At 47.3% G+C, this 27,996-nt stretch overlaps 2 protein-coding genes and 1 long non-coding RNA gene across 9 annotated transcripts in view; 1 reads left to right on the plus strand and 2 right to left on the minus strand.

Moving 5' to 3' along the window:
* Positions 1–724: 724 nt before the first annotated feature.
* Pglyrp2 (peptidoglycan recognition protein 2) lies at positions 725–16,165 on the minus strand. Of its 7 annotated transcripts, none has more exons than XM_087556178.1 (8): positions 15,852–16,165; positions 13,709–14,784; positions 12,631–12,733; positions 9,515–9,627; positions 5,398–6,381; positions 4,109–4,319; positions 3,014–3,311; positions 725–1,132 (listed from the first exon to the last, which is right to left on the minus strand). In XM_087556178.1, exons 4-8 carry the CDS (start codon positions 9,576–9,578, stop codon positions 1,121–1,123), a joined length of 1,569 nt encoding a protein of 522 aa, XP_087412304.1. In that variant the 5' UTR covers positions 9,579–9,627; positions 12,631–12,733; positions 13,709–14,784; positions 15,852–16,165; the 3' UTR covers positions 725–1,120.
* Positions 15,317–27,996, plus strand: part of Cyp4f39 (cytochrome P450, family 4, subfamily f, polypeptide 39) — a 72,979-nt gene continuing 60,299 nt past the window's right edge. Inside the window, 1 exon segment of the mRNA NM_001399679.1 lies at positions 15,317–15,441. The gene's annotated coding sequence lies outside the window, so the exon portion shown is untranslated.
* LOC134479822 (uncharacterized) lies at positions 20,942–25,449 on the minus strand. Its single transcript, XR_015625090.1, has 3 exons — positions 23,756–25,449; positions 22,409–22,564; positions 20,942–21,479 (listed from the first exon to the last, which is right to left on the minus strand). It is a non-coding gene; the product is annotated as an uncharacterized LOC134479822 (long non-coding RNA).

The following is a 27,996-nucleotide window of genomic DNA, read 5'->3' on the forward strand; positions in this document are numbered from 1 at the left end:
TGCGTGGTCCTCTGCCAGTGGCCCAGGTTCTCTGCCTCTTAGGCTCAGGGATGACAGTGAAGGAAGAAGGTCTGTTTGATGCTGTCTTCCCATAACTGAGTTCTGCTCATCTGCGGTGGGAGCCTGCTTGACTGCTTTCCCTGGCTACTTTTCCTCCAGGCTTTGCCCTTTTACATCCTAATAGGGAAGTTTTAGGGGTGGCTCCAGATCACTGTTTTGTGCTGAAGTTCATTTATTTGTTTTTGTTTTAGCCTCTAGCTCTGGCGGGAAACAGCGTGGTTCGTTTCCCATACAGAAGCCCCTTAGATGGGCTCGGCTTTCAGGTGAGCAGAAGGCATTGGCTTCTTTGCCCTGACAGCGCGTGCCTTCTTCTCGTCTGGCTTTCTGGCAAACCTTCTTTTCAAACCTATCTCAGTATGGGAGGATACAGGCCACTTACTGCGCCATGACCAAGAGCACATGTTGAAAAAGAGGGATGGATAATGAAACCCAGGCAACATGCAGCAAAGAGGGGAAAGGAATTTTGATTAGGATCATAAACAATAAGTTTTCCCCTCAATGGGGCACCATTGCTGGTTTTGTTGGCATTTCACCTTACAAGGTCGTACACTAAACTGCCTCCATTTTTGTCACCCTGATTCTCTAGTACTCATTGTTAGGAGGTGTGAGTCCCTAATACCCACAACTTCTGATAAATCCTCCCTTTATCTTCCACTTGCTATAATTACAAGTATGAGCTCCCATAGCCAGTTTTATTTATTCTGTGGTGCTAGAGTAGGGATCAAGAACCTCGGATGGACAGTGGTTCAATGGCTTTAATCCCAGCACTGAAGAGGCAGAGGCAGGCAGATCTCTGTGAGTTCCAGGACAGCCAAGGCAACACAGAGAAACCCTGTCATGAAAATCAAAAAACAAAACAAAACAAAAAGCCTCTTGCTTGTCAACTATGTGCTCTCCCACTGAGCCACATACACTTTGCTTTCATTCTGGTCTCTGAGGAAGATGGTCCTCACAGAGATCTCCTTTCAGTGGTCCCTTTAATGGAGGCCGGTGGTTGCTCAAAGGATCAGCGGGGATAGACAGTGCCTCCTGGGTCTTCAAGGGTCCCTCAAAGGAGTTCTCAGTTTTCAACCTAGAAGAAGTATGAGAATATGAGACTTAGGGTGCATGTATGGTTGGGTCTGCCTTCCTGGCTATGGAATCTTGGATATAGGACAGGATGGGGGCCCAAAGTGAAGGAACGGACACAAAGCTGACTGTAGCAGGGTATGGTGGGAAACATCTATAATCCTAGCACTTGGGAGTCTAAGGCCAAATGATATGGGGAGTTAAGGCTAATCTTGGGCAAGCCGTGGTGACCCGGGCCTTTAGCTTTTCATCCCAGCATTCAGGAGGCAGAGGCAGGTAGATCTATGCATGTTCAAGGCTGCATAGTGGAAACCCTGTCTCAAAGAGAAAAAAGAAAGAAAGAAAGAAAGAAAGAAAGAAAGAAAGAAAGAAAGAGAGAAAGAAAGAAAGAGCGAGCTAACCCAGGTTACATAACAAGTACAAGTCCCTATTAAGACAAACCAAACTCAAACCTGTCTGCAGGCAAGAGTAGGAAGATACATAGCTTAATGAAAACAGGAGAGCCAACATATAGGTAAGTAGAGGCTGGAGGATCTGAAGTTAAAGATCAACCCCCACTGGGCTACAGAAAACGGAGTCTCAAAATCAAAACAGCTGCTGGGGAAACAGCTGTGTCAACAAAATGCTTGTCTTACAATGCTTGTGAGGACCTGAGTTTGACCCCCAGAACCCACGTAAAGATGCTGGGCAAAGTGGCATCATTTAGTCCCAGCACTGGGGATCTGCAGACAAGAAGACCCCTTGTCACCCCTTGTAGCCAGCAAACCTAGCCTATTGGGTGAGCTTCAGTGTGTGGAGAAACCCTGTCTCAAAGGAGGTAGGTAGATGGCTTCCCTGGGGATAACACCGGAAGTTGCCTTTAATACCACAGACATAAATACACACATGCACACATGCATGCACACATTAAAAAGGAAGTAAAAAAAAAAAGGAGCGATTGGATGGGATAGACTTCAAGAGCCTGCAACCTCAGCCCTTGAGGCAGAGACAGGAGGGTGGTGGGCGTGGAGGCCAGCCTGAGCCTCACAGAGAGTTCAGGGCTAGACTGGGTTAGACTTTGTTTCACAAATAAACAAAACAGGCTCAGGTAATGCGACTGTGTGGTTAGGCAGTGGTAGAAATCAGAGGCCGGCTGGTTGTGTTGGCTAGGGGTAGATGGCTCTAATATAAGGATCCTCATGAGTCAGGGAGTCAGAGACTATCAAGAGCCCTAAGGGTTGAGATGAGCAGAGGAGAGCATCACAGGAATAGGGACTGGACTATTACTATGACTATGACTATTACTATTACTATGACTATGACTATGACTATTACTATTACTATTACTATTACTATTACTATTACTGTTTTGCCAACAGAGTAATTTGGATTGAAGGGTCACAGGTTAGATTAGGGCTGTATGAGCAGAAGCCTTCACAATAGGAGGCTAGAGTGAGTTCTTGGGTATTGTCATAAATTAATAAAAAATGTTATGTGTTTGGTAGTAAGGACCTAAGACAAATCGCTCTTCAGATGAGAGCTTTGAGTACCAGCAGGCCATAATCATGATGAGGCCCTGAAGAGAGAGAAACTTCAGTTCCAAAACAGCCCAGGAGTTCCTGGCTGCAGCTGTAAGACAGAGGCTGAAAGGCAATAGCGTTTTAGAGGAGAGCTGGCCAGCTGGAAGTCTGTAATCTAACAAGAAGGCCAGACTGAGCTCAGAGGGGTGGTGGCAGAGGTGTTAGGAGTGAGGCAACAGTTGAGCTGGCTGGGCCAGGGCCAGGGCTGAAGTTGTGTCAGGACAGGACAAATGATGCCATGGGGAGAGACTGAAGGTTGCGCCTGCCCGAGTCATGTTTGGAAGGTGCAGGGGTGACAGGCTAAGCTCGGGGACAAGAAGACTCACCACAGTGAAGTGAGGCCAGGTGCGCAGCAAGTTGAAGAGCGCGTTCCCCGGGCAGTCAGTTTTCCCTAGCTGGCGGTGACCGAATAGCTTGTAGTCTGGCCGCAAGAGACCTGCGCGAATCGCGCAGCTCGGTAGCACGTCACGCACGGTGTTCAGCGCAGCTTCGCTGGGCAGTGACCCAGTGTAGTTGCCCACGAAGGCCACACCGAAGCCGCGGGAGTTGTAGCCGAGCGTGTGCGCACCTACCCAGTGCCAGCCACGGCCCTGGTACACATAGCCGTCGGAGCCTACCACGAAACTGCGGAGGGGATGGGATGTTTAGGATCAGAGGGGTTCTGTCCCTGTGTCTTACGACACCAAATACAGCACACTGTTTCTGTTTCATCCAATTCAATATCATTTGAACACCCGGAAACCCAGAAACCGTTCCTTCTTGCAAAATGGTGCAGAATACCCTAATAATAGCGTTCAGAAAAAGAATGAGGCAGAACTCTATGAGTTCGAGACTAGCTTTTTCCACATAGCTCCAGACCCACTGAGACCTTGTTTCCTTAGAGGAAGGAGGGGGAGAGGCTAGGGGAGGGGGTTAAAAGGGGGAGGAGGAGGAGGAGGAGGAGGAGGAGGAGGAGGAGGAGGAGGAGGAGGAGGAGGAGGAGGAGGAGGCGGCGGCGGCGGCGGCAGCGGCTGCGGCTGCGGCTGCGGCTGTGGTGGCCTAAATCTTTAATTCCAGCACACACGAGTTCGAGGCCAAGATGGTCTACAGAGTTCCAGAACAACCAGAGCTAGCTACACAGAGAAAACCCTGTCTCGAAACAAACCAAACCAAACCAAAACTAAACCAAACCAAACCAAACAAAGCAAACTTTCTCCATTTTGAATCTACCCCTAAGAACCAGTCACACCCTATTCGCTCTTCTTTCACTCTTCTCTCCCTCCCTTGGACCCACCCAATCTTGGACCTCGCCCCTTATTTTGACCACAGTCTGGTTCTTGACCACGCCCACCACAAGTTCCTTTTACTACTTGCCTATTTCCATCCACTCATTCTACCCCCTGCCATCCAGGCCCTCCCCCAGAGGACTAGGCTTGATCCACCTGTAGCCGATGTCAGCCCAGCCGCGCACGTTCTGATGGAAACGCTGCATTGAGCGCATATCGGCGGCGCAGCTCTGGAAGGTGGTGCAGGGTGGCGCTGGCACGTATGTGTGATGCACATATAAGAGTCCAAGTGGCAGTCGGAGTGGCGTTGGGTGGCCTCGGTAGGGCGCCGCTCCCCAGCGGCAGCGGGGATGAATGGCTGGGCATCCTTCAAGAGCAAGGGAGCATCAGACTTTGATCATCAAACATTTCCATCTGGAAGACTGAATCTCTATTAAAATGAACCTGTGGGCATCCCTCTGGCCTCCAGGATTTGACAAGCATCTAGTTTTAGTCAGGGAGATGACTCAGAAGGAGTACACAAGATAGATAGATAGATAGATAGATAGATAGATAGATAGATAATAGATAGGTAGGAAGGTAGGTTGGTATATATACAGGTAGATATATGATAGGTAGGTAGATAGCTAGATAGGTGGAATCCTCTATACATCCTTCTACTTCTAGGAGAAAATCCAAAAGCGTACATATGATAGCGCATTTGAGAGATTCAGGAAGGGGACTTTCAAGTTCAAGACCAGCCTGGGATATATATGTGTGTATATATATATGTGTGTGTGTGTGTGTGTGTGTGTGTGTGTGTGTGTGTATGTATGTATGTATAGATGTATGTGTGTATATATGTATGTATAATATGTATATGTGTGTATATGTATGTATAGATGCATATGTGTATATATGTGTGTATATGTATATATGTGTGTGTGTATATACATATATATGTATATATATATCCTTGTCTCAATAAATAGGTTAAAAAACCAGCTCTCATGTGTTGACTTCCAGTTGTATGCTCTCTCTTGTGTTGGGGGACAGGGGGGTGGAGTCCAAGGTCTCATGAAGCCCAGGCTGCCGTTGATATATATTCAACGATGACCTTGCACTTCTGATTCTCTGGCCTCTCCCTCTCAAGAGCTAGGATTATCGGCATGCACCACTATGCACCGTTTACTGTGGTGGTAGGAATTGAATGCAGGGTTTTTCTTACGCATGCGCTCTACCAACTGAGCTACACCCCTCCCTCTCTTTTAAACATTTTTAAAAGTCATATAAGCTCTTGTTTATTCTTCAAGGACCAACTCTAGCATTTCTTTGCCCATGAAGTTGTCCTTATCTAGGGACTCTGATGTCCCTCTGGATTTCCCAGGCCCTGGACCCTGCTGATCCAGGGGGATCACAGTAGGCTGGAGGTATCTATCTATGAGGGACCAGGGGAAAGTCCTTACCCAAGAAAGCCTCAGTGAACTCCTTGGTAGCAAAGGTGGCTACCTGAGCCAGCTGTTTTTGACTCATGTTCTGCAACCGCGGATGTCCCGGCTCCAGTTTCTGTAGCAGGACAAGGGCCTCCCATACTTGCTGGGCTAGGGTAGGGGCTGAAGTCAAAGCAACCCCGTTCTGCCTTCGGAAGTTGCTGCGGAACGCTGGATCTCCATCCACCCCAGCTCCATAGTACTCTCTCAGCAGGCGACTGAGGGGTGGGTGGGGCTTAGGGATCCGGCTCAAGTGGGCCCCAAGGAGAGCTCCATCCAAGGCACCATTGAGGAAAGCCATGGTGAGCCTGGATGCCTTGTGGTCCAAGAGTGTGAAGACCCTGGGGGCAGAAAGCTGGTCCCAGCAACCCTCAATTCCCAGGCCTGGAGGACTCCAAGTCTGGGACCTGTGGAGGAAGGTCAGACCTAAGTCTCCAGCCAAGGTGACTGCCAGGAGTCTGTCCACAGTGGTGGGTGTCTTGGCTTTGTCATTTGGTAAAGTGGCTCCAGCATCTGGAGAAGAGACATTTGTGAAGGCATCTTTGAGTCCTGGCCAGATGGCTCCAGTATCGCAAGTATCCAAGCAATCTGAAGACAAGTTAGCAACACTGCGCCCCTGTAGGCCGGCCTCCAGCCCAACCAGCAGGGGCTTCACGGCTACAGTGGAGCCATCAGGTGCCAGCACCACTCCGTACTCCTGCCCATCCCGTACATCATGTTGGGCCACCTCAGAAATCAGGGCTTGAAGCTCCGGACTGAGCGAGTGAGTATCTGGCTCTGTAGTGTTTTGGCTTGGTGCCTTCAGCAGCAAGTGCTGGTGAAGGGAATTGTGGGAGCTGTAGTTCTTGGCTGACAGAATCCATGCAGAGGCAGTGACGCCGGCCTCAGTCACCAGTACCTTTTGCTCAAGTTCCTCAAGAGCCTGGATGATGGAGTCCATGACCATGGGTAAGGAGGAGGCTGCAGAGAGAAAGAATGAGTCAGCCCAGCAACGCAGCTTCATTTGTTCTGGAACGTTCCTCTGTTCATGTCGCATTTTCCTAGTGTTCCTAGCTTTTCATCCGACACCACTGTGTAGAGGAAGAAACTGAGGCACCCAGACTATTGCCTGCTGGGTAAGGAGGTAGGACTGTCTGAGCACTGGGGAGCCACGGCAAGACTATGAGCAGGAGAGAGGCCTGGCCAGGTTTAAATAAAAATGTCACCCACAGGCTAATAACTTTGAACCATTGGTCATTAGGGAGTGGTGCTACTTGAGAGGGATTAGGAGGTGTATCCTTGTTGGAGTGGGTGTGGCCTTGTAGGAGGAAGTGTGTCACTGGGAGTGGGTTTTAGGGTTTCAGAAGCCCAAGCCAGGCCCAGTGGCTCTCTCTTCTTCCTGCAGCCTACGGATCAAGATGTGGAACTCTCAGCTTCTCCAGTACCACGTCTATGTGTATGCTTCCCACCGTGTTAAAAACGAACTAAGCCTCTGAACCTGTAAACAGCCCCCATGAAATGCTTTCCTTGATAAGAAAATGCTTTCCATGCTATGGCCACGGTGTCTAGTCACTCATTAGGTTAAGACAAAATTGTTCTATGGGCTACTATATGTATGGAAACGGATTTGCAAGGCGCTAGAATAAAGAGGGGCACAGTATAGAGGTGAGTGAGGAAGGTGGCTGGGGTCACAGCGGTGGCAGGTGGTAATAAACAAGAAGTAGGCAGAATTTCTATATATGTAGGGGTAAAGACAGGTAATTTAAAAATTACTATTGTTTTAATAGTAATTTTTATTATTCATTACTGTTTAATACTATCATTTATAATAATATAATTATATTTCATTATGCCTAGAAATATATTATTTAATATATAATTTATAATTATATAATTTATGATAACTATATTTAATTTAATATCTGAATTATAAATTATTATTGTTATTTGATAATAGTTTTTATTGTTTTAAATAATGTGTGTGTGTCTATGTGTGGGTATGTGTGTGTATATGGAGGCCAGAAATTTTGGCTATACTGGAGCAGCAGTTACTGGTGGTGACTGTTTCAGTGTGGGAGCTGGGAACAGAACATGGGTCTTCTGTAATAGCAGTACACCCTTGTAATCACTGAGCCCTCTCTCTAGCCCAGACAGACAGTGTTTGGTGATAGATTAGAGTTAGGAAGTTTTATAAAGAGAAAAATATTTTGAAGGATGCATGAGTGTTATGTAGCAATTTTCTCCAACTTGAGGCCTCTTACTAAAATTGAGGCAATAAACTGGTTCCAGGCCTCAGGAGACTCCCAAAACCGTCTAAAGTCCTAAAGTGCAAGAGGCTCGTCTGTGAAGGTTAGAAAAGCAGTAGCCAGGGCTGGAGAGATGGCTCAGTGGTTAAGAGCACTGACTGCTCTTCCAGAGGTCCTGAGTTCAAATCCCAGCAACCACATGGTGGCTCACAAACATCTGTAACGAGATCTGATGCCCTCTTCTGGTGTGTCTGAAGACAGTGACAGTGTACTCGGCATATATAAAATGAATAAATAAAATCTTTAAAAAAAAAAAGAAAAGAAAAGCAGTAGCCAGTGTAGGGAAGCAGAGACCCTCCACAGAGCCAAGCCGCCTGCAGGTTCAGCAGGGAGCGCCAAAGATGCAGCTTTTGTGAGCCATCATTCATGCTGAGGATGGGCTTTTTTTGGCGATGTAGCTGCTTTTGGTCACCCATATTCCTATAAATGACCCCAGTAAACTCACTGGTTTAGTGAGCTTGCCTTTCCTTGGTCTATTATTAGCGCCCTATTGGTGCACATGATGTTCGCTATTGTCTGGGAAGTAATCACAGAACAGCTAGGAAGTTAAGCTAGGTGCCTCATGCCTGTAATCCCTTCCCTTAACAACGCTGAGGCAGGAGGATCACCATAAGCACAAGACTAGCCTGAGCTACATAGTTCCCTGCCATCCTAGCTACAAAGTGAGATCTTGTGTTAGACAAACAGGTGCATGGACAGATGAACAGACAAATGAATGACCAGAGGGGAGTTGGAGAATGGGTTTTCTCCCTCTTGAAGAAATGGAATCCAAGCCAGGCATCCTGGCACACGTCTTTAATCCCAGCAGAGGTAGGCTGATCTCTGAGTTTGGGTCCAGCCTGGTCTATAGATTGAGTTCAAGGACAGCCAGAGCTATATAGTAAGACCCTGGCTTGAAGAAAGGAAGAAAGAAAGAAAGAAAGAAAGAAAGAAAGAAAGAAAGAAAGAAAGGCAGAAAGAAAGGCAGAAAGAAAGGCAGAAAGAAAGAAAGACAGAAAGAAAGACAGACAGACAGAAAGAAAGAAAGAAAGAAAGAAAGACAGAAAGAAAGAAAGAAAGAAAGAAAGGCAAAAGTAAACAAACAAATGGAAGCTAGAAATGTTTGGTTACCAGGCCCACAGCAGAATTAGAATTGTTGGATAATTGCCAATGTTTTTAACCATTTACCAAGTGACCTATTTAACCGTTTGAATCCGCACCAAACATTATAAGGTATGTCCCATTAGTTTCCTGTCACAGATGAAGCATCTGAAATGGAAATGTCATGTTAGCTGCCTCAGGTTACCCAACTAGGAAGTGGAGGAGGTAGGATTTGAATCTGGGAAGTTGGGTTGTTTTGTTTGTTTCAGTGGCTTGGTATAGATCGGAGGCTGGCTACTATCTCTTTATGTAGTTAGTCCAGGCTGACCTCAAACTCATGGTCCTCCTGCTTCAGCTCCCTGTGTTCTGGAAATACAGACAAGTGTTTGCATACCCAGGGCCTAAGGTCATTTTAATCCCAGTACCTGGAAATGGTGCTCTTCCGTGGGCAATACAGTCTGTAACTTTGCTGTTTTCTCCCCAAAATACCCTTTCTCTTCTGCTTCTCAATCAAACCCAGCTCTCCTAACTCCTATTCTGGTTCTGTGTATCTCTTCCCGGGAAAACTATCCTTAACTTTTGCTTTTGGATCCCCATGTCTTTCTGGCACCCCTTCCTTGACTCTGTGGGGCTGGGAACATGTAATGTGCTGAGAGCTGGAGCCTTGCCCCACTAGGGTTGAACAAAGCAACAACCCCTCCTCCTCAGGCCTGTGCCCTTGGACTCACCTGTCCCTGGCTTTGGCCACAGCGACAATCCAAGCACAATCCAGAGGACACCCCAGGCCTTCATTTTGGGGCTCCAGTTCCAGGGTACAACCAAGCAGAGAACCTCTGAGGCCCTAGGAGGATAGGGGCATGAGAATTAATCTGCTCTACCAAAACGCCCCAGGGCAGAAGTCACCCCAGCAGAGTTAAGGGAGCGTGGGAGTAGAGAGCCTGGGTTAAGGTTATCTGGCTTCAAAGAGACCCGCCCAGAGTGACATGATGGATCAGCAAGACAGGTCCCTGCCAAAAGCTGCAGACTGGGAAGTTCAAACTCCAGAAATTAAAAAAATACATACAATCAATTATTAATATTATTTTGCAATATTGGGGATTAAACCTAGGGTGTTAGGCAAGCCGGGCAAGTACTGTACCTTTGAGCTATATGCCCAGCCTCCTTTTGTTACATTTTATCTTATGTTATTTGTTCTAAAATATTTTTAAAAAGACTTTAGTGAGTTCAAGGCCAGCCTGGTCTACAGTCCCCTTTTTACATTTTATCTTATTTTCTTTATTCTTAAATACGGTTTAAAAGACTTTAGTGAGTTCCAGGGCAGACAGGACTATGTAGAGAGAGCCTGTTTCAAGCAAAACAAAACAACAAAAACAAAAAACAACCAACCAACCACCACCACCATCACCAAAAGACACCCCGCCCCGCCAACTCCAAAAATAAAAAAAAAACAACAGTTTTGTGTTTAAATTAGGCAGTGGTGGCTCATGACTTTAACCCCAGCACTCAGGAGTCAAAGATAGGTGGATCTCTGAGTTTGAGGTCAGCATGGTCCTCAGATTGAGTTCGAGGACAGCCAGGGCCACACAGTGAAACCCTATCTCGAATAAAAAAAGTATATATATATATATATGTATATAATATTTATTTATTTATATGAATGAAAGTATTTGATGGGCGATTTTTCTGCAGATGAAATGAGCCAATTCAAGCCAGATTAGAATTTATTAAAGGCAGGTTTATTGGGAAGCTGCTCTTAGGTAAATTCACTGGTTCTAAAGACCAGGGAAATCACCATGGGGGTGGTGGGGAGAAAAAGAGAGAAGTGCAGAGGAGAGAGAGAGAGAGAGAGAGAGAGAGAGAGAGAGAGAGAGAGAGAGATCAAAATGTGTTTGGATTAGACAAGGAAGAGCCTCTGGGGGAAGGGCAGTCCAGGCCCTGGGCTGTAAAGTTCAGGGTTGGGGGCAGGGTATTCCAGGTAGGGACTGAGGGATGCTGGGAGAACCCGAAGGCCAGCTCTGCTTTGATAGGTAAATGTGCACCACCTCAGGCACTCGCCCTATGCCCTCCTCCCAATAAACCTGCTTCTCAGTAAACCTGTCTTTAATATGTCCTAATGTGGCTTGAATTGGCTCATTTCAGCTGTGGAGAAATAACCTGTGAGCATTAGTATCGTATATGCGTGTATAAGTGTATAGTGTGTGCCCATGAGATGAGTGTGGCTATGTGTATGTACCACGGCGTGCAAGCGGAGGGAGAAGAGGACAACTTTTGGAAGTCAGTTTTCTCCTTCCACCCAGGTCTAGAGAGAGAACACCAGTTGTCAGGGTTTGCACAACAAAATGCCTTTGCCCACCAAATCACCTCTCCAGCCCCCTTATTTTAATTGTGTACATGTGTTTATATCATACATGTGTGGGGTTTTGCAGGAGGGCCGTGCCTATGAAAAACAAAAGAGGTCATTGGATTCCCTGGAACTGGAGTTACAAGCTGTTGTGAGCCATCTGATTGATGTAGGTGCTGGGTCTAGATTTAGGTCTACTGCAAACAAGTGCTCTTAACCTCTGAGCCATCTCTCCAGCTATCTCCCCAGCTATCTATCTATCTATCTATCTATCTATCTATCTATCTATCTATCTATCTATCTGTCTGTCTGTCTGTCTGTCTGTCTGTCTGTCTGTCTGTCTGTCTATCTGTCTATGTATCCATCCATCCATCCATCTTCTATCTATCTATCCATCCATCCATCCATCTTCTATCTATCTATCTATCTATCTATCTATCTATCTATCTATCTATCTACCTACCTACCTATGTATCTATGTATCCATCCATCTTCTGTCTGTCTATGTATGTATCTATGTATCCATCCATCCATCTTCTATCTATCTATCTATCTATCTATCTATCTATCTATCTATCTATCTATCTAATCTATCTTCATTATCTCTCCAGCCTTCCTTCCTTCCTTCCTTCCTTCCTTTCTTTCTTTCTTTTTTTTTTTTTCGGAGCTGGGGATCGAACCCAGGGCCTTGCGCTTGCTAGGCAGGCGCTCTACCACTGAGCTAAATCCCCAACCCCTCTTTCTTTCTTCCTTCCTTCCTTCTTTCCTTCCTTTCTTTCTTTCTTTCTTTCTTTCTTTCTTTCTTCCTTCCTTCCTTCCTTCCTTCCTTTCTTTCCTTCCTTCCTCCTTTCTTTCGAATCTCATCCAGGCCTTATTTATTTACTTACGTACTGAGACAGTCTCATGTAGTCCCAGCTGGTTCTGAGCTCCTGATCCTCCCCTCTCCACCTTTCCACAGCCCTGGTATTAGGTGTGTGCCACACATTGCTATGTTTTTACATTTTATTTTGAGGCAGGGTGATGCTATGTAGCCTAGGCCTGCCTCAGAGTCAGGCTCCTCCTATCTTAGGCTCTTAAGTGTTGGGATTTTAGGTGTGGACCATACCTAGTTTAAATTCTGCCCATTCTTGGGAGTGATGCTCCCAATTGCTTTGAAGTCAATTCAGTAAATTCTGCCCTGTCTCAGAAGTGACAGACCTGAAGCTACCACTAGATGATACTCTCAACTGTCTGGTAAGACAGGCTATGCTGGGCAAGGTGGAGGCTTGTTTTTCTTATCTGAGATATTTTTCTTTTCATTTTTTCCTTCTCTCTCTCTCTCTCTCTCTTAAGACAGGGTCTTGCTCTATAGCCCCCAGAACTTTTGCTGAGTAGACCTGGCTGCCTTCAAACACAAGGATCTGCTTGTTTCTGCCTCCTGAGTGCTAGGATTAAAGCACACATCATCATCATACCCAGGGACAGCCATCTATGTTTAAGGAAGAGAGATATCTTTTGGCTTACAGTTTCAGCAGTAGTAGTTCTTGGTCGGTTGGTTGCCCTTGCTTCTCTGGGCTTTTGAGGAGAGAGGAACTTCTGATGGAGAAGGCTGCTTACCTCTCATACACTGAGATGCAAGAAAGGAGAACTGTAGGGTGAGGGTACCTTTGAGTGACTCCCTCCACTAGCCCTCACCTAGCACCACATGCTGTGCACCCAGCCTTTAACACGTGGGCCTTCCGGGAACCTTTCATATCTACATTCTAGCAAACAGAGAGAGGAAGCCTGTGGTTAGAGTCACCCTCCCCTCCTGTGCTGCACACACCCCCCCCCACCACCCTTCCCTGCCACAGGATGCTGGAAAGGTTGGGGTCTTCCTCTTCCTCCTCAGCTTTTAGTCTCTTTCTCCCTTCTTCTCCCTCTCCTCCACTTCCCCCTCTCTCCATGTGTGCGTACATGGTGCATGTGTGGCAGAGGACTGTGAAACTCAGTTCTCTCTCCTTCTACGGTGTGGGTCCCAGTGATCAAATTCAGGTCATCAGGCTTGGGGGCAATGTGTGTGTGTGTGTGTGTGTGTGTGTACCTGTATGCATGTGCATATATGTATATGCATGCTCATGTGTGTATGGTGCATGCACATGCATGCACACTCCATGTATGTACATTCATGGTGAGCGGAGAACATCTGTATTTTCCTCTGTCCCTGTGCACCTTACTGCCTGAAGACAGGGTCCCTCTCTGAACCAGGGGATCATTGTTTCCGGTAGGCTGCCTGCAAGCTCCAGGATCTACTGTCTATCTCTGCTTCCAAATGCTGAACTTACTTGCTTTTGAACATGGCAGAAGGGGATCCTAACTCAGACCCTCATGCTCACATAGCAGATGCTCTGACCGACCAAGCCATCTTCCTCGTTTCCTGTTTTGCTTCTTGACAGAGGGTCTTAGAGGCTGGCTTCGGGCATGAAGCAATCTTTCTGCTTTAGCGAGCTAAGTGCTAGAATTACAGGGGGAGCCACGATGCCTGGCTCTTGGAGGTTGCCTCCCAGCCCAGTTCCAGTGCCTGATTAAAAGGAAGAGCTCTGGTTTTACTCTAGGGACCCACCTAGGTTTGTGGTAGTACAGGATCTGTCCTCTTCTCTGGGTGCCGATGTCTGAGTCCTGCTGAATGGTCCTGTCCCCCTTCACCTCCGGCCCTTCCAGGATGTCCTTGAATCTCTTACAGAGCCTGGGTAGGCCTGGAGCTTTCCTAACCTCCTACCTCCTCCTAAGTGCTGGGATCCCAGGCCAGCCAGATCCAACCCCCCTTTATTCTGGCATCAGGTGGGGCGGGCTCCCTGAGGCTGGGCGGTGTGGAAACTGCTCCTCTCTTGGCCTTCCACCTTCAAACCAGCCTTACAAGTTTCTAAGAGGCCCACCAGGCTAGGAACAGCAGGAGGCAGGTCCCAGTGCCAGGCCAGGGAAGCCCAGACTGAGCCAGACCTGGAATTCCCCAGGGAACTACCCCAGGGCCTGCTCCCTTACCTCGTATTCTAATTCCCCTGCGGAGGTGTGTTCTCCCCACCTCCCTCCCTCACCCTCTTTCTCTCCGGGGTCGCATGTAGCCCAGGCTATGTAACTTCCTATGTAGCCAAGGATGACCTTGAGCTTAGCCATTTTCTTCCCTCAGCACCCAAATGTTAGGATTATAGGCATACACCATCGCGGCTAGTCTACATGGTGCTGGGGATTGACCCTAAGGATTCCCTCATGCTAGGCAATCGCTCTACCAACGGGTGCTCTTCAGCCTCAGTGTCTCTCTCTCTCTCTCTCTCTCTCTCTCTCTCTCTCTCTCTCTCTCTCTCTCTCTCTCTCGGTAGACCACCCAGGATGAAGGGAGGTGTAGTGAGGCAGCTCAGGAATTGGTCACCGAGGCATGAGCTCGAGTGGGCTCTACATCTCATGGGAGTGTGAATTGATATTGTCCCTCAAGCCCAGATTTCCAGAGATCTAGGAACGGAAGGTTCTCTGTCTGCTAACGCGTACGGGCGAGGGACAGAGAGATGGGTCAGCAGGTTAAAACGTTTGTTGACACCCGAACTGAAGGCCGGAGTTCAGTCTCTGGAAGCCACACGGTGGGAAGGAGAAAACATCCTCCTGAAAGTTGTCCTGTGACCTCCACATGAGCCACAGCACGTAGCCCTACAAAATCAATGAATAGATAAATAAATTAGGAACTAAGCGTGTGGGGTGCATGTCCCTTCAGCTTTTCCTTTGGTAAAACCGATAACCCCAGTTACCAAGATAAATTGATTTTTTTAGAATTTGCCTATTATTTATTTAATAGATAGGTTCTGAAGCATGCTGGCCTAGCACTCTACCCCTCAACTATATCATTGGTCCCCACCCTCTGTTGAAACAGGGCCTCACTATACAGCCAAGTTGACTTGAATTTATAATCCTGCCTCGGGCTCCTGATGGCTGGGAATACAGGATTCTCAGTCCGCTTTACTTTTTAAAAGAAAATCTGATGTGAAGTCTCACTACGTAGCTCAGGCTGGCTCCAAAGTAGTGCTGTTCCTGCCTTGGTTTCCCCAAAACGTTTAAAGCTCATGGCAAAGCTGAGCACAAAATACAGAGTTCCTGTAGGCATTCTCCCTCCCCCCACACACGCACGGTCTCTTGTCAACACCCTACCTCAGAGTGGCACACCAGCGAGAATCAATGAGCCTGTATTTGCACATCAGGCATTCGAAGTCCACAGTCTACATTAGTGTCTCCTGGTGCTGTTCACTCGGACTCCTGTCCAGGCTACTATTTGCTGTGTGGGCGGGTGGAACCCAGGGCCCTGCACATTAGGTAAGTGCTCTACCCCGGGGCTAAACTCCAATCTTTTTATTGAGACAGACTCTCACTGTGTTCTCTTTTCATTAATTCACTTATTTTTTTTCTCCACTTTACATCCCAATCGCAGCCCCTACCTTCCTCTTCTCCCAGCCCTACCCTCACAAATTTCTCTCCCCATTATGCCCCCTTCTCCTCAGAGAAGGGAAAGCCCCCCACCCCCAATCAAGCCCAAGTCATAGCAGGGCTAAGCAAAGCCTCTCCCACGGAAGCCCAACAAGGCAGTCCAGCTAGGAGAAGGGGATCCAAAGGCAGGCAACAGAGTCAGAGACAGGCCCCCCTCCAATTGTTAGGGAACCCACACGAAGACCAAGCTGTACATCTGCTACATATGAGCAGGGGTCCAGCCCATGCATGCTCTTTACCTGTGGTTCAGGCTCTGAGCCCCCATGGACCCAGGTTAGTTGACTCTGTAGGTTTTATTGTGGTGTCCTTGACCCCTCCAGCTCCTAGTCCTTCCTCCTACTCTTCCTTCCACAAGACTCCTTGAACTCTGCCTGATGCTTGGCTGTGGGTCTCTGCATCTGTTTCCGTTGGCTGCTGGGTGAAGCCTCTCAGAGGACAGTTACGCTAGGCTCCTGCTGCAAGCATAGCAGAGTATCATTGCTGGTGTCAGGGGGTCACTATGTTTCCTTTAAAAATTAATTATGTTTGTGTGTGTGTGTGTGTGTGTGTGTGTTGTATACATGTTGGTATATGTACTTGCACACTCCTGTGTGCTTGTGTGGAGATCAAAGGTCAACATTTCCTCTCTCTCTGCCCTCTTTTCCTGGTTTGTTTCCTCTTCCTCCTTCCCTCTCTCTCCCTCCATTTCCTTCCCTCTTTCCTTTCTTCCTTCCTTCCTTCCTTCCTTCCTTCCTTCCTTCCTTCCTTCCTTCCGTTTCTTCAGACAGGGTCTCACTATATAGCCCTGGCTGTCTTGGATCACACTGGCCTCAAACTCATAGAGATCTGCCTGACTCTGCCCACCAATTACTGGGATTAAAGGAACCCACTTCTATACCCGCCCCTTCCTGGTTTCTTTTTCTTTTTCTTTTTTTTCTTTTTTTCGGAGCTGGGGACCGAACCCAGGGCCTTGAGCTTGCTAGGCAAGCGCTCTACCACTGAGCTAAATCCCCAAGCCCCTTCCTGGTTTCTTGAGATGGAGTCTTGGTATAGAGCACTGGCTGGCCTTGGTATAGAGCACTGACTGGCCTGGTACATGATACAAAGCCCAAATTGGTCTCAAACTCGTGGCACTCTTTCCTGCATAAACCATGTGAGTTCTAGAATTACTGGCAAGTACCACAATGCTTAGATTTACCTCCCCCTCTTTTCCTCCCTCCATGCCCCTCTCCCTTTTCCTCTCAGTCTCTCTTTCAATCAGTACTGGGGACTGAACTCAGTGCCTTGCGCATGCTAAGTAAGCGATCCACCATTGGGCCATGTGCTCTCTGTCCTTTTTAGTTAGGTGTGCTGGCACAAGGCTTTAATATCAGAAGGCAGTGCATATGGCTCTCCGTGAGTTCAAAGCCGGCCACATAATGAGTGCCAGGCCAGCCAGGGTTACACAGTGAGAACTTCTCTCAGAAAAAAGTTGTGTGTGTATGTAAATGAAATTATGATGGGTTTTCTTTGCCTCCTTTGCTGCCAAATAACCACAGAGAGCTTTTATACCCAGTGTACTTTATTGTAGCTCTTGGATAAACGACACAGAGACCTGATACATATTTTTAAGATTTATTTATTTTATATGTTTCCTAACATTTTGTATGTTGGTACGCTATCTCTGAAGAGGGCATCATATTACATAATAGATGGTTTGAGTCACCATGTGGCTCCTGGTAATTGAACTCAGGACCTCTGGAAGAGCAGTCAGTGTTTTTAACTGCTGAGCCATCTCTCCAGTCCCTGAGACCTGGTATTTTTATAAACTGGCTGCAAGCACTAAGCTAGGCAGGTTCTGAGCTATTCTAACCTGGCCAGGCTGCTACTGCCCAGCCACATGCCCTATAACTTGCCGTTTGGTTTTGCCCTGGCTCACTCTGGTTCATGTGTGTCTTCATGGCTGCTCTCTCATCATGACTTCATGGAGAATCCTCCTAGTCCATCTCCTTCTTTCCCTCTTTCTCTCTACTCTTCTGAGTCTGTCCTTGGAACCCCTGACTGCGATTGGAAGTCTTACCCTATTCTCTTCTCCTGCCCAGCTACCGGCTGATTAGCACTTCATTAACCAATCAGAGGTGATGGAAAATAATCATGGCAGTGTCAACATCTACATTGCAACCAGATCTCTGGGCACAGTGATCAGCATCTGAAATACACAGTACACAAAACCATCCCCCCAACATTTGTACTTTGTATGTAAGTGTTCAAATGGGCGTGGGGATGTGTGTGATGTGTGTGTATGTGTGTGCATGTGTATGTGTGTGCATGTGTATGTGTGTGCATGTGTGTATGTGTGTGCGTGTGTATATGTGTGTGTGCGTGCATATGTGAGCTCCTGAATTTAGAGGCCATAGGTTGACATGAATTATCCCTCAATTCCTATCACATTACATTTTGTGGGAGACTCTCTCAGAGAACTTGGAACTTGTAGATTCAGTTAGGTTGGGTAGCCAGTGAACTCCGGGGATATGTCTGTCTCCCCTAGTTTTGGAATTACAGACATGAGCCATCATATCTGCTTTTTTACAATGGTGCTGAAGGTTTGAACTTAATGTCCTTACAGGAACTTCGTTGACTAAACCATCTCCCCAATTCTCTCTCCTCTCTCTCTTTCTCTCTCTCTCTGTCTCTCCTTTTGAGATAGGGCTTCACTGAGTTGGCCAGGCATGCCTTGAGCTCATTTTGTAGCCTAGGCAAGCCTTGAACTGTCAATCCTCCTGTGTCATCCTCTGCAATAGCTGGAATTATTGATGTGTATCATCAGATCCAGCCTCGCCGTATGTAGCCCAAGCTGAAGGCTTGCCCTGTCTTTTCTTTAGTCTTCTTCTTCTTATTTTTCTGTGTGTCATTTATTTTGTGTGCCATAGCATGTGTGTGTGTGTGTGTGTGTGTGTGTGTGTGCACACAAATCGCCGGAGTCCTTTCCTTCCACTATGTGAGTCCAGGTGAGCAAACTCAGGTAGTCCAGCTCCACTGCAAGCACCTTTACCCACTGAGCCATTTTGCTGTCTTTAGGCCCATACATCCATATCTTATCTTTGACCAGTTCTGTTACCCCTAGATAAAGGGAAGCCTAAGGACAAATTAGGTGCCAGGAATTGTTTGCTTAGTATGTAAAAACCTAAGTAAGAAAGACTTCAGGGTCAGGCTGGCCTAGGCTCTGAAACGCATGAACATACATCATGCCCACACATCAGACACCCAGTCACCAACGCACCTGGGCTTGGCTAGGTTTGGGTGGCAGCAGAAAATCTGGAGATTCCATGATGAATCACCCCACTCCCCAAGCTGCCCTCCTAATTCTTGAGGCCTGCCTGTAAGGAGAGGCCAGCATCTCCAGGCTGTCTGTCAGTCAGTAAGCCAGGGTCTCAGGCAAACAGACACTGGCCAAAACCTGGAGCACTGGCAGAGCCTAGGGGCTCTCTGAAGGATCAGAGTCAGGTGGGAAGAAACTTGAAGCAGGGTTAAACTTGTAATCAGGATCATAGTTAGGAACATTCATTATGGGGCTTGTGAGATGGCAAGGTCTCCAGAATTCACAGGGTAGAGGGGGAGAACTGACCTCTGCGTGTATACCATAGCACATCCACAAACACAAACACAAACACACACATACACACACACACACACACCCCAAAACACCCCCCCAAAACACACACCCCGAAAACATATACCCCAAAACACATGCCAAAACACCCCCAAAACACACACACACACACACACACACACCCACAAAACACACACACACACACTAAAACACGCCCCGGAAACACACACACACACACACACACACACCAAAACACATATACACGCATACAAATAAATAAAATAAGAGGGATATCCCTATCCCTCTGCTAAGGGGGTATGGATATAACTCAGTGATAGAGTGTTTGCTTAGTACATACTAAGGCCCTAGGTTCATTCCCCAGCTCTGCGAATTCTGCTTCCTAGAAACAAATCGAGTCAAAGTCTACTGTGGTAGGAGTCATGGTAATCATTGCAAAACCCTTGATAATGATGATGGTGATGATGGTGATGGTGATGGTAATGATGATGATGATGATGTGTGGAGAAGGCTTCTCCTCAGGACTAATGGAGTGGTCAAAGGAAACCCCTGTGAGTTGGTTCTCTCCTTAACCATGAGGGTCTGTTCCAATGATTGAACTCAGGCCACTAGGCTTGGCAGGAAGTACCTTCACCAACTAACCCATCTTACCACCTCAAGATTTTTTTTTTCATTTTATTATGTTTTTTTATCGAGACAAAGACTCACTATGTAGACCAAGCTGGCCTCAAACTCAAAGAGCTCCACCTGCCTTTGTCTTCAGAGTGGTAGGATTGAAGTATGTGCCACTGTGCTCTGTCCCAAGTTGAATTTTTCTTTTTAGATATCCTTATTTATATTTATATGGGCTGGAGGGATGGCTCAGCCAGATAAGAGCATTGGTTGCTCTTCCAGAGGTCCTGAGTTCAATTCCCAGCACTGATGAAGTGGTTCATGACCATCTAGAAAGGGATCTGATGCCCTCTTCTGGAATGTAAGTGTACATGCAGCAGAGCGCTCATACATAAAATAAATACAGTAAAAATATGGGTGTATATCTAAGTTTGTGCAGGACATGCAGTTGTAGGGCAGAAGAGAGTGTCAGATCCCATGGAATAGTTACAGTGTGTGCCGGGTATCAAACCTGTGTCCTGGGGTTGGGGATTTAGCTCAGTGGTAGAGCGCTTGCCTAGCAAGCGCAAGGCCCTGGGTTCGGTCCCCAGCTCTGGAAAAAAAAAGAAAAAAGAAAAAAAAAAAAAAAAAACCTGTGTCATCTGGAAAAGCAGCCAGTGCTCTTAAGCATTGAACCACTCACTCTCTAGCCCCGGAGTTGAGATTTTAAAAAGCCTTTTCTTCAGTGCCGGGTAAGGATCTCCATTAGTGAGTCAAACTCTCAGCTCCTCACTGGAGGTTCTAGACCGGGGCTCTTCTAGTCCACCCCCCTCTCTAAGATGTATTTATTTTATGTATGTGAGTACACTGTCGCTGGCCTCACACACACCAGAAGAGGGCATCAGGTCCCATTACAGATGGCTGTGAGCCACCATGTAACCACTGGGAATTGAACTCAGTACCTCTGGAAGAGGAGTCAGTGCTCTTAACCGCTGGGCCATCTCTCCAGCCCTGTGTCTCTGTTTTTTAATTCAGCTCTAGATTGTACTTACATATGTCACCGAATCGAGTCAGCCAAGGGGCTGACTGTTTTCGTAAACATTTTTCTGCCGTATATAAAATTTATTTGATAAAACCGTTTACATAGTTTTTGAATAGGTGAACTATTTTTATTTGAGTTTTGTTGCTGGAGATAGGATTGTCATGCGTGCTAAGCATTTACACTCCCATCCCAACTCAAAAAAAATTTTTTTTTCCACGTGGAGGTTTATTGGGATGGCAGAGACAAGCGGGGGTGGGGGGAGGTGGGTAAGAGAGGGAGAAGAGAGAGAGAGGGAAAAAAAAAGCCCAACTCAAAATTTTTAATGGGTATAAAAATACCAAACTCTCTCTCTCTGTGCGCGCGCGTGTGTGTGTTAGTCACTGTTCTATTACTGTGAAGAGACACCATGACTGTGGCAACTCTTTTTTTTTTTTTTTTTTCCGGAGCTGGGGACCGAACCCAGGGCCTTGCGCTTCCTAGGTAAGCGCTCTACCACTGAGCTAAATCCCCAGCCCCGTGGCAACTCTTATAAAAGAAAGATTTTTTTTTTTTAAATGGGGGCTTGTGTACAGTTTCAGAGGTTTAGTCCATTATCATCACGACAGGGAGCATGGCAGCAGGCATGGTTCTGGATAAGGAGTTGGAGAGCTACATCATGATACAGAGAGAGAGAGAGAGAGAGAGAGAGAGAGAGAGAGAGAGAGAGAGAGAGAGAGAGAGAGAGAGAGAGATTGGGTTTGGCGTGAGCTCAAAGCCTACCCCAAGTACCATGTTTCCTCCAACAAAGCCGTATCTCTTAGTCTTTTTAACAGTGCTGCTCTCTAGGGACTAAGCACTCTAATATAGGAGACTGTGGGGCCATTCTTATTCAAACCGTCCCTGGAGGGGAAGGCACCTGCTATCAAGCCTGACAACGCGATTTTAATTGCGTGTCCCCCTCCAATCCACGTGGTGGGAGAAGAGAACTAATCCCTCAATTGTCTTCTGACTTTCAGTATTCACACACAGGTGTCAGTCAGTCAGTCAGTCAGTCAGTCAGTCAGTCAGTCAACATAACCTAGAGAGGTGGTTAGGAACACCTGCCCTTGCAGAGTACCTGGGTTTGGGTCCCAGAACACACATCCTGCCTCTCATCAGTAACTCCAGTTCCAGATGAGCTGATATTTACTTCTGATCTCTGCAGGAGCCAGATAGGCACGTAGTGTATAGACGTACGTGCAGGTAAAGTATTCACACAAATAAAACAAAGAAATTAAAGCGTGCACGCGCGCGCGCGCGCGCGCACACACACACACACACACACACACTCGCACGCACACACACACGCACGCGCGCACACACATACACACACACGCGCACACACATGCGCACGCATACACATACGCATGCACACACACGCACATGCACACATACACACATGCACACACACATGCACACACATACACACACGCGCGCACACACACACGCACATGCACACATACACACATGCACACACACACGCACGCACACACACACATACGCATGCACACACATGCACATGCACACATACACACACGCACACATACACACACACACACCTGGCGGATGACATGGCTCAGTGGGTGAAGGTGATTACTTTGAAGCTTGAAGACTTGAGTTCCATGAAGCCTATGTGGTGGGAGGGAAGAAGCAGCTCCTGCCATTGTCCTCTGACCTCCATACATATGACCTCCATGTACATGCCCTTCCCCAATCTATAAAAGAAAGAACATTTAAAAGTATTAATACAGAGTCCTAATGGAAGGGTCCGCTGTTCTCTGAAGAATGATACCCAAGCATCAAGTAGTATGCAAAAGCAAGGAGCGTTTAATTCTGCAAAAGACCTGCCTGCAGGGATCCCCAAGTCCAAAATGGAGAGAGATCCAAGTGAGCTCACACCGGTTGATTTAAAGCACATTGGAGTTCCCCGTAGTCGAGCCTTATCTTACTCTATCTGTAGGCATTCTGGAAACATTATCAGGGCGTGAAGGCTGGAGCCTGGGGTTTTCTTCAGATTAGTAATTGACCTGCCTGGGCTTGCCTGGACTTGCCCAATTCTTAGACCTAGTCTCCTTAACTGACCATTTGCAGCCTGTCGTGGAGTCAGCCTGCCTCACCCCTCTCAGTGCGACTAACAGTGGGAGAAGAAGAGATACCCGGGTGTTCAGCAAGTGGGTCACTCACCCTCCTCCCAGGGATTTGGGATCTTGGAAGAAGAGGGGGTGGAAGGATTGCAAGAACCAGAGGTCATAGATAATACCCACGAAACAGTTTTCTGGACATGACGAGGGACACCTGGCACACAGGAACTCATGGTGGCTGAGATGCATACGCAATGGCAGGCAGGCAGAATTGCAGCACGAAGTGGTGGTCAGGTTGTCCTACCCTAGTCGAGAGGCTGTTTGTCAATAGTAGAGCGGTGGCTGATGGGAGGGGGTGAGTCAGGCTGCCCATGCCCCAGGAGGTGGCCCTACATTCATGCAGGTTCAGGCAACATTTAATGTTAACTCACTGGGTTAAAAAAAAAATTCCATGGAATTGAGAGGGAGCTCCGTAGGGGGATAAGGCAGGAATCGATGGGATCGGGAGCTTCGATGAAAATGCATCGTATGCATGTATGAAATTCTCAAATAGTAAAGGCTAATTTAAAACATTTAATAAATTCCTCGTCTACCTCTAATTCTAGTAAGTAGCTTCATGCCTTCCCCACCCCCAACCCCCAACTCCACTCCCGACTCCTCCCCCCACTCCGTTCAGTCCTCCTTGAGAACCGAAGGGAAGGACCTCCCATAGTCACCGGCAACGTGAAATCCGGCCGGCCGGCCGTAGAGATCCGACACTGTGTGGGATGTGACTGAGGAGCAGGGCCCTGGGAGGGCGTGCTCAGGGTTCTCTGCCCTACACACCTGTCTCGGAGGCCCCAGCGACGGCAGAGTCTAGCCAATCGGAGTAATCTATTTCATTAACTGGGTGTCAGGACTCCCACATCTGAGGCAAAGCCAGGCTCTCAGGAGTCCATTATTTCCTCATCTGGAGCGCCCCCAGATTCCTGTGGGCTTCCGGGCCTCGGGGATGGGACTGGAGCCCATCTGGAGCAGCTGCCAAGCCCTCTAAGCTCATTTAGGCCAGCACAGGAATTAGAGGAGTCCAGGGTGCCAAAGGGGAAAAGCTGTTTGCTGTCAGAGCTGCTGACTCTGCCTCTGGCAGTCTCCAATAGGCAGTAGGTGGTTGGAGCGGAGTTTCTGGAAGGGAGGGGAGAGATTTAATCATGCAGGCATCTCATCCTGGTATTGGAAAGAAGTTTTGTAATTGAAGACGTGGGACCTGTGAGCTCGGCCCTTGACGGGGAGCTAGAGGCCCCGGTTGGGTGGGGTAAGTGGGCCTGGAGGGTGCTTCTCCCCAGGAAATAGCAGCCCATGCCTACAGGCTAGCATGACATCATCTCCTCCAAAAAGGAACACAGAAGACAGACACACTGACTGGAGAGGTGGAGATAGGAGGGTCAGAAGTTCAGGCCAGATTCAGCTACACATCAAGTTGTCATCCTGGTCTGCATAAGATACTGTCCAAGAGAGAGTTTTTGTTTTGTTTGTTGTTGTTTGTTTTTCAAGACAAGGTTTTTCTGTTGTAGCCTTGGCTGTCCTGGAACTCACTCTGTAGACCAGGCTGGCTTTGAACTCACAGAGATCCGCCTGCCTCTGCCTCCTGAGTGCTGGGATTAAAGGCGTGTGCCCTAACCACTGATCCATCTTTCCACCATCTGTTCCTCTCCCCATCCCCAGATAGGGTTTCTCTGTGTTGCCTCAGCTGTCCTGGAACTAGTACTGTACACCAGGCTGGCCTTGAACTCACAGAGAGCCATCTGTGTCTGCTTCCTGAGTGCTGGGGCTAAAGGCTTGCACCAGGTGAAACAGATTATTATTTATTGTTGTGTTACTTTTTATAATTTATTGCTATGCCTTAGATAATTCACCCGCATGTATGCCTGCGCACCGTGTTCGTACAGAGCCCACAGGGTCCAGAGAGGGTGTCTAATTTCCTGAGTTACGGACAGAGGCGAGTGGCCATGTGGGTGCTGAAAATCAAATCCAAGTCCTCTGGAAGAGCAGACGGTGCTTAGTCCCAGTGCCATCTGTCCATCCCCCTGATCACAGGCAGACTCCACCATGATGCTAGGCTTCCCTTCCCTTTCCAAAAAAAAAAATTTTTTTTTTACCCATTCTTTGAGAATTTCCTTCTTTCGATCATACCAATTTATCCCAGATCCTTCCTCTATCCTTCCCACTTCATTTTCTTTTCTTTTAAGAGCAACCCACTAAGTCCAGTCGGAACTGCTCCTGTAGGAAAGGGTTTGGCGCCGTCTGGATCCAGGGCAATCTTCAAGAGGCCACACTCAGGAAAAAGCCGGACTTTCTCTTCCTCAGAGCCATCAGCTGCCAGCAGCCCCTCTTCTTTTCACGGTGGAAGTTCTGACTGGCTTGAGCTTGTGCAGGAAACCACAGTTGCTGAGGGTCCCGGAGTGCAGCAGACGACCTGTCACATCCCGTGGACAGCTCCCTCCCAGGCCTGCAGCTCTTACATTTTTCTCACCCCTTCTTCCGGGATGTTCGGTTCGCCCCGCCTCCTCGTACACCTCGGAGGGAGGAGCGAGCGTAGATGGATTAGACATTCACAAACACTTACTCTTCGCCTTCTTCTCTAACTGCTGCCCACAGCAGAAAGAAATCTTCTCTGGCCAAGGTGGGGGCGAACTTAATTAATCTTGTATTTTGCCAGGTAGGAGCTTTTTAGCCACTCCCTTTGCTGTTTTCTCTTCCAGAGTTTAAGTGGTGAGGCTTCTCCTCTGCCGTCTTATTCAGAATTCCTGCATCCTGTTTCTTGAGACAGAGTCTCACAGTAGCAGAAGCTGGCCTGGATCTCACTGCATAGTCCTGGCCGGCCTTGGACAGTCAATGCACATATTATAAAAAAAAAAAAATAAAAAAGTAAAATATGTAACTTTTTTGCACATTAGTCCATTGGCACACATTCTCTTTTTGTTTTGCGTTTTGTTTGTTTGTTACTATGTAATCCTGGTTGGCCCCGATTTGCTTCATAGCCCAGGCTGCCTAAGAATTTGTGGGTGATTCTCTTGCTTCTTGAGTCCAAGGATTGCAGATGTGGAAGTATGTATTTAGGTTGGGCATAGTGGCGCCTGCCTTCGGTCTCAGTACGTGGAAGGCAGAGGCAGGAGGATCTGTGAATTGGAGGCCAGACTAGTCTACACAAGTTCGAAACCAGTTAGGGCTACATAGTGGGACCTTGTCTCAAACTTTGTTTTATTAGCAAGTGCTGTGGCATGCCTCTGGAGATTAGAGGACAACTCCGTGGGGTGCCACAGATTGAACTCATGCTTAGGCAACAGGTACTTTTACCTGCTGAGCCATCTTTCTGGCATGACTATATTCTATTTTTTTAATTTATTTATTTATTTATTTATTTATTTATTTATTTATTTATTTATTTGGTCCGGAGCTGGGGACCGAACCCAGGGCCTTGCGCTTGCTAAGCAAGCGCTCTACCACTGAGCTAAATCCCCAACCCCTTATTTATTTGTTTTTGCCATTTAAAGTCGGAACATCATATCTTAGTTTGGGTTTTACTGCCATGACCAAGGCAACTCTTTTTTTTTTTTTTTTTTTTTCTACTTTGCGGAGCTGGGGGCCGCTCTCAGTGGTAGAGCTAGGTAAGAGCTCTACCACTGAGCTAAATCCCCAACCCCGACCAAGGCAACTCTTATAAGGATGACATTTAATTAGAGCTGGCTTACAGGTTCAAAGGTTCAGTCCGGTATCATCAAGGCAGGAGAATGGTAGCATCCAGGCAGGGGTGCTGCAGCAGGAGCTGAGAGGTCTACATTTTCATCCAGAGGCAAACAGGAAAAGATTAGCCTCCAGGCCTCCAGGAAGAGGGTCGTTAAAGCCCACTCCCACAGTGACACACCTACTCCATCAGGGCTACGTCTCCAAATAGTGCCACTCTCTGGGCGAAACATACTCAAAACCACTACACATTGCCCTGGTTGATAGTATGGGATTATAATAGGCTGTTTATACTCTTAGAAGTGGGTAAGTGAGTAAATTGTGCTCAATAACGCCAATTTCCTTTTCCCATGGCCTTCATAACTCTACATGCCAACTAATAAAATGAGTGTGTAACATACCCCCATTCTCCACTATACCCCAGTCAGAATGGCAGTCATCAAGGAAACAGAGGCAGGCAAGATGGCTCGGTGGGTAAATACGCTTGCCGGCACACCTGGCAGCTTGAATTCAGTCCTCAGAGCTCGCCTGGTGGAAGGGAAGACCTGACTCCCACCTGGTTTCCTCTTACCTCGAGATAAGCGTGAAGGCTGTTCTCATGCACATGCGCACACCCACTAAGTTAATGAGTTATCCAATTTTTAAAGGAAAATAAAGGATGGCAAATGCCGGAAGGCATTGCTTGGAAATAGGAACTGTATACACTGCTGGGGTGGGAGTTTAAATTGGTGCTGCCACTATGGACATTTGAAATTTTTCTCAAAAAACTAAACGTGGGATCGCCACAGGATTTGGCTCCTGGGCATACATCAGAGGGACCCTACGTCAGCATACCATAGAGACTCACCCGTGCTCACTGCAGCTGTATTCATGGTAGCTGGGGAACAGAAGCTACCAAATGTCTATCAATCAAGAGATAATGAAAATGTGTGCATGTGTGCATACGTGCTTACGTGTGTCTGTGTGCATGTGTGTGATATTATACAACGTGACAGTACAGGGACTACGGGATAGAAGAGAGTAATGGTAGTGAATAAAGTCAGAGAACCTGACTGACTTCAGTGAACGTCCCTTAAGGTTTCCAATATGTTGAATGAAGATATATGCTAAGAAAAATTTAAAACATACTCACAAGCTTTTTAACTTGACCCTGTAGGCTCCTATAGATTCTTCAAAGTCCGTTGGCGATGGGCCCCCTTCCAGAAACTCATCCTTTCTTCTCTGGCTTCCCCAGTTCCTTTGTTCCCTGAGACTCCAAGAAAGGCTCATCCTTGACCTTGAGAACTTGGGACCATCTTTTTTTCTGGCTTCATCCATTCTAGACCATGAGTGAGTGCTCTGGATAA

Source organism: Rattus norvegicus, chromosome 7 (assembly GCF_021556685.1).
Source record: "Rattus norvegicus strain SHRSP/BbbUtx chromosome 7, alternate assembly SHRSP_T2T, whole genome shotgun sequence".
NCBI lineage: Eukaryota > Metazoa > Chordata > Mammalia > Rodentia > Muridae > Rattus > Rattus norvegicus.

Coding starts and splice junctions, on each gene's coding strand:
- Pglyrp2 (XM_087556178.1), bottom strand. CDS start 9,578: ATGAAGGCCTGGGGTGTCCTCTGGATTGTGCTTGGATTGTCGCTGTGG. Junction 6,382..9,514: donor GTGGCCAAAGCCAGGGACAG/GTGAGTCCAAGG, acceptor TTCTCTCTGCAG/CCTCCTCCTTACCCATGGTC. Junction 3,312..4,108: donor TGGGCTGACATCGGCTACAG/GTGGATCAAGCC, acceptor TCCCCTCCGCAG/TTTCGTGGTAGGCTCCGACG.